Consider the following 6,617-nt stretch of genomic DNA (forward strand, 5'->3'; position numbering starts at 1 on the left):
TTTGCCCTCCCTAGCCAAAATGCCATTGGCCAGGAAGTCTGGAAACCACAGTTTGCAACACTGAGCTTCCCATAGTGCAGGGCGGAGGGTGTGGATGTGCACAGAGAGGTTTTGAGAGCAAAATGGAAACAACCAGCAGAGATAAGGGCAGTACTGGTTCCATATTTTGTCAAAATGTCATTAACATAAAAATAAAGGATGACATTGACTTGCTACCACTTCACCACATACAGCCTTGGCCCTGTGAGAGTTCTGTCTTGGGATAATTCCCCAGGAATAGATGAAGCCTTCTCGAGCATAGAGAGCAGTAGAAGGGGCAGGATTGAGTATGTGTGGCAGTAATACATGATTTCCTCCGTGGAGTTTATAAAGTAGCAGAAAAATAGAGAAATGGCAGTTGTAACTCGGCAATGTATGGAAATGAACAGCAGGTAACATTTATTAGGTGTTAACCTTGGGTTGGTACAGTTACATCCTGGGTCTACATAATTATATTAAATCCTCAAAATAGTACCACACCCTCAAGTGGGGCCCCAGCTCCTGGCCTTGCATCTAAAGTGGACTGTGCTTTGATGTGTCTTCCTCAGAAGGTTCTGAGTACCCCTTCAGTGGTGGGGGTGGCTGAGGCCAGCAACGTCATTTGGTTAGGGAGCCCTGAGCTGGGACTGGGACCCACCTGGACTCTGATCTCTATTTCTCCCTTTCAAGGTTCATTCTTTCTCTTTCTTGCCTTAGAGGCCAAAGAGCTCTAGGGCTTGGGCTTACAGATAGAATCCTCCTGGGGCCACTTAGCTGAGTCCTGTTTGCAGGAGGGCAGCCTTGCAAGCAGATTGTTCCCCTGGCCAGCAAGTATTTCATTTGCATGATTGCAAGGGACTGGACTGCCAAAAGGCTTCTGACATGCATGTTTTGGTGACCCAAGTTATTTATATGTATGGGATCTTGTAAAAAAATTTTTTTCCCTCAGTGTCACACCCCTTTGGGACTGTCTTGCTGTTAGCTGTTAAATGTCCTGTTCCAGATGAGGAGAACAACACTATCGAGTCACTATTGAATCCCAGGTCTTTAAAAAGGCATTTTTACTTTAGGTCCTGAACTAAATTAGAACATAGAGAAGGCGTGACCCTAGGTGTTCCCCCAGATAGGTGGGAGGCACTAGAAGTGGCAAAATATCTGCCATGGTAGATATGTGACAAGGTTGGTGTGGGTAGAGTAAATTCCAGAGAAACATGGTTACTAAATGCCATTAAGCTGAGTCTATATTATTTCAGGGCTGAAGGGACCTCAGAATTGTCAACATGGGCATTCATCAGGTAATGTGTTTCTCTGAACTTTAAATGAATAGAAAACTGGAGAAAAACAACAGAGCCTTAATCCTTTCAACCCTGAAACAAAACCTTTTCAGAGTTCTTCCAGGGAAAGGACTCAGAGCGTTTTGCTTACCACCACCCCCTACCCCGCTCCGTGTCTCGTGTAAGAGCTTGTGGTGTGAGAGAGCCTTGAGGGTGCTTTAACTTAGGGCTTTGTTTCTCATGGGAACATGAGGGAAAGTGGAAAAAACCTTCAATTTGTTTAGAGAGGAAACATGACCTTCACGCTGTTCTTCCCAGGGGCGAGTCAAGTGGTCGTGACTGAAACCCAAGTCCTTGGCTTATAAATATGTGTGTGTGCAGAAGGCACTGCCACACTTGGGTCAGCAAGGGGGACCACTGGCTCAGTGGACTCTTTAGGTTTTCCAGTTTAATTTTAAACTCCAGGTAAATATCACAGGTAACCCACCATGAAGCTGGTCACTGTGTTCCTGCTGGTGACTATTGGCATTTGTAGTTACTCTGGTAAGTAGCCTGGAACACACGATCTCTCTCTACTTTCTTGATAACAGGAACACAACTAGTGAGCCGAGGCTCCTGGTGGCATATGGTGAAGGGAGTTTTAGAGCCACAGGTATTGGTAAGGTCAGAAGGGACATCAGATGCCTCCTGCTCCCAGCTCCAAGCTCTAATCCAACACAAGTTATCCCTGGTGTATCCTACAAAGAAATTAATCAGCTCGCACTAAGGGTCGACAAATGCACTTCATTACTGAACTTTGGCCACCGTTGATTTTCCTCAATTTTGAATTAGGATTTGATTCTTTGTGTTTCTGAAATTATATGGAGTCATCCTTGCTCTCATCTCTAATTAGATTGCCGTGCTGTTTCTCTTGAGACATAGCTACTTTTAAATGTTTATACAATCAACAGGCATTTGTTGAATGGCTATAATCTGTTGGGCACTGGGTAGGCTTTGGGAGATTCAGACTTGAATCAGACATGCATATTTCTATTAAGATTCTTATACTCTGGCAGAGGAGTGAAGACTTCTATACAAGTTACTATTGTACTGGTCCACTGTGATACACAATGAAAGTACAGATAGAGCTCTGTGGAAGGGGTGAGGGGTGAACAGTTCCATTTCTAGGTAGGGTATAGAAGCTGGCTTCTTGGAGGAGAATGGCAACCAATCCTTTCTTTTTGGAGGGAACCTTTAGCTACAGGAAGATACATTTGGGTGTATCTGCAGAATACATCATAACGGCTGCTGCTCATTTGGAGAACAGAAAGCTTTGAGGATCTCCCCTCTGAAATATATAGGTAAATACAAGGAAGACACTCACTAAAGTGCTGAAAGTAAGAAGTAAGGAGATTAATCATAAGAAACTGTGTGATACCCATGCTACCGTGGTGACTTTGACTTGTGAATTTTTGAACTAATTTGTAACTTGACCTATTTGGGCTATTTTGTCATTCTTTAATGTCTAGGGGTACCTGAGGAGAGATGGCAGCAGAAAGATGGGTGGAAAGGATATAAATATCCCCTTTCTGGAGGAGAACTTTGGGTGGGAAAATAGGCAGTAGAAAGTGAAGGGAAAATAGGTGTACAAGTTCCATTTTTTTAATTTGAATAAGAAAACAGAAAGGATTGCAAAGGAGGATGAAGTGTTGGCCAGCAGTATGGGGAGGTGGGAGTGCCAGCAGGAAGATGTGTGTCTCGTGTATGTGCTTCTACATCTGTGTATTTACATACATGCACATGTATTTTGTAAAAATATGTATAATATGCATTTCCCCCATTCTCTAACATCTTCTATGTGAAAGTTATCTTGCTGAAGATAAAATGCAGTTGTCCCATGGAAAAGCCATGGTAGCCCCCCATTACCCTTGGGGGAAAAAAATCTCAGACTCATTCATATGACATCCAAGTCTGAAAATCTGACCTCACCCAGGTTGCAGCCTCACCTGCTTAGCACATCCAAGTGGAATTCTGAAGAAGACTCACCATCCTGTGTATGGTCTTTAATCTTATTATCTTGGTGTCTTGGTCAATTATTTTCCTTTTTCAAACGCTGCTCCCCTTCTTTACCTGTCATCCTGATATTTGACTCAAGACACAACTATGGCAACATCTATTCTGGGAAAATTCCTGTAACACTCTCTTATATTAGAATGAATCATCACTTCTTTTGTGTTTCCATAGAACTTTGTCCCTAATCTTAGCATAGCACATACTGCACTGTGCCATACACAGATCTCTACTGTCCATCAGATTGCATGGGTTCTCTGAGTCAGATATCTTATTTTATTCATCTGTGTATCTGCACCAACTGACTTAGAGTCCCTACTCAGTTATGTTTGTAGCACTGAGTTGAGTTGGTTGGGAGCAATTTCCTGGGCTCCGGTTGGGTCCATTCATATGTTCAAGTGGAAGGTCATTATAGCATCTTTCCATTGGTTTCAAACTCATGGGCTGTGGAGACAGCCACATGCAAAGTATACCCCTGTCCAGTCAATCACTGCTATCTACTGAGTTCATACTGTATACCAGGGTCTGTTCTAGGCATGGGGTAGAGTAGTGAATAAAACTCGATCCTTATTCTCGAGGAGCACACATTCTAGTGAGAGGATGAAGATAAAATAAATAAATAAATAAAGATTTAATATTTTAGGTAGTGGTAAGAAAAATAAAGAAGGAGGGTGACTGGTGATGCCATTTTAGATACATCTCTGAGAATGTAACATTTGAGGAGAGACCGAATAAGTGAAGAAGAAAGACATGTAGCTATCTGGTGAAGGAAAGTTCTAGAGAGGTAGAACAGTAGGTGCAGAGGTCCCGAAGCAGACGTTTTTTGGGCAATCAGGATGCGTAGGGCTGGGATGGAGCCACCGATAGAGCGGAGGGTGCTCAGGTCTCACTTGGGATCTCTTCTGCTCCGCAGCCACCGCCTTCCTCGTCAACAGCTTGCCACATCTCGTGAACGGGGACTTGCCTTTGCCTCTGGATGCTCTCCCACTCCTGTACCCACTTAAGCTTCTTCTGAAAACTCTGGGCATTTCCGTTGAGCACCTTGCGGAAGGGCTGAGGAAGTGTGTCAATGAACTGACACCAGAGGCTTCCGAGTCCGTGAAGAAACTGCTGGTAACTACAGCTCTGGGGGCTAACTTGGTCAAAGGGCAGGGTTTACTCACCCTGAGTGCCCGTCCTCTCCACCCGACTCCCACCCGACCGGTTCTCATTTGTGAACCTGTGCTTCCCCCTCGTGGGCTGTACCCATACACATTCAGCATGGCCTGGAATCTCAGGGCAAGTGCAGTGTCCACATTCCTAGAAGGAATTTTTGAATGAGAAAGACTTGTGTTCTGGTTGTAAAATGTGCGCTACTTCCCAGCTCTGTGATTCTGGGTGGGACTCAATCACTCTTGAGCTTTTGTTTCCTTGTCAGGATAATGGTGGTGAAATAGGATATTGACTATTTGATAATGACATGTAAACTGCTCTTATTTTTAATATTGTCCTTTTGGCTTTCAGGAGGCGCTCTCATATTTGGTGTGATGGCAGAAAAAGCAAGAGTCGGGGAGGGAGGGAGGGAGGGAGAGGATGCTCCCCTCTCCCTCCCCCTGCAGAAACTCTTTCCATCCTAAAACGTAGTGGCCCCCAAAAAGAATGAATAAAGCATTGAAAAGACTTCAGTTTGTCCTGTTTTTGTTTGGGGGACTCTATTCAGAAGGGCCTAGCCAGATAGTTTTGTCCTTGGGTTATAAACTCTAGACAGTCTGTTGTTATAAAGACAACACACATTTCCTTTTCTTTTCTTTTTTTAAGATGGCACTTTGTTTATTTTTGCACATTCATTTCAACATTCTTCACCTTTATTTTTTATTTTTTAAAATTAATTTTATTGGAGTATAGTTGCTTTACAATATTGTGTTAGTTGCGGTACAGGAGAAACTAGCTTAACATTGTAAAGACAAGTTGAATTTTCAGTAAGGCGTAATCATTCTTTCCCTCTCCTTTTTCTTATCTGATGATTTTCCAGACTCCTCATGTTCTTATTCCCCTACTTCTAAAGAAATTTTAAAAGATTTTTGCTGAAGTATAGTTGATGCACAATATTATAGATTACAAGTATATGATATAGTAATTCACAATTTTTAAAGGTTGCACTCTATTTATAGTTATTTGTAAGGGTGTATATTAAAAAGAGGTGGCAAGAATACACAGAAGAACTGTACAAAAAAGATCTTCACGAGCCAGATAATCACAGTGTTGTGATCACTCACCTAGAGCCAGACATCCTGGAATGTGAAGTCAAGTGGGCCTTGGAAAATATCACTATGAACAAAGCTAGTGGATGTGATGGAATTCCAGTTGAGCTATTTCAAATCCTAAAAGATGAGGCTGTGAAAGTGCTACACTCAATATGCCAGCAAATTTGGAAAACTCAGCAGTGGCCACAGGACTGGAAAAGGTCAGTTTTCATTCCAATCCCTAAGAAAGGCAATCCCAAAGAATGCTCAAACTACCACACAATTGCACTCATCTCACACGCTAATAAAGTAATTCTCAAAATTCTCCAAGCCAGGCTTCAGCAATACGTGAACCAAGAACTTCCAGATGTGCAAGCTGGTTTCAGAAAAGGCAGAGGAATCAGAGATCAAATTACCAATATCTGCTGGATCATCGAAAAAGCAAGATAATTCCAGAAAAACATCTATTTCTGTTTTATTGACTATGCCAAAGCCTTTGACTGTGTGGATCACAATAAACTGTGGAAAATTCTGAAGGAGATGGGAATACCAGGCCACCTGACCTGCCTCTTGAGAAACCTGTATGCAGGTCAGGAAGCAACAGTTAGAACTGGACATGGAACAACAGACTGGCTCCAAATAGGAAAAGGAGTATGTCAAGGTTGTATATTGTCACCTTGCTTATTTAACTTATATGCAGAGTACATCATGAGAAATGCTGGGCTGGAAGAAGCACAAGCTGGAATCAAGATTGCTGGGAGAAATATCAGTCACCTCAGATATGCAGATGACACCACCCTTATGGCAGAAAGTAAAGAGGAACTCAAAAGCCTCTTGATGAAAGTGGAAGAGGACAGTGAAAAAGTTGTCTTAAAGCTTAACATTGAGAAAACTAAGATCATGGCATCTGGTCCCATCATTTCATGGGAAATAGATGGGGAAGCAGTGGAAACAGTGTCAGACTTTATTTTTGGTGGCTCCAAAATCACTACAGATGGTGATTGCAGCTGTGAAATTAAAAGGCACTTCTTGGAAGAAAAGTTATGACCAACCT

The 6,617-nt window shown here is 42.6% G+C and overlaps 1 protein-coding gene across 1 annotated transcript; it reads left to right on the forward strand.

The window, feature by feature from the left end:
- Window positions 1-1,668: 1,668 nt before the first annotated feature.
- Window positions 1,669-5,001, forward strand: SCGB3A2 (secretoglobin family 3A member 2). Its single transcript, XM_020891245.2, has 3 exons — window positions 1,669-1,835; window positions 4,255-4,454; window positions 4,845-5,001. The coding sequence occupies exons 1-3, from the start codon at window positions 1,781-1,783 to the stop codon at window positions 4,866-4,868; spliced, it is 279 nt and encodes a 92-aa protein (XP_020746904.1). The 5' UTR covers window positions 1,669-1,780; the 3' UTR covers window positions 4,869-5,001.
- Window positions 5,002-6,617: the final 1,616 nt, after the last annotated feature.

The sequence above is a fragment of the Odocoileus virginianus genome, chromosome 3 (genome assembly GCF_023699985.2).
Source record: "Odocoileus virginianus isolate 20LAN1187 ecotype Illinois chromosome 3, Ovbor_1.2, whole genome shotgun sequence".
NCBI classification, from domain to species: Eukaryota; Metazoa; Chordata; class Mammalia; order Artiodactyla; family Cervidae; genus Odocoileus; species Odocoileus virginianus.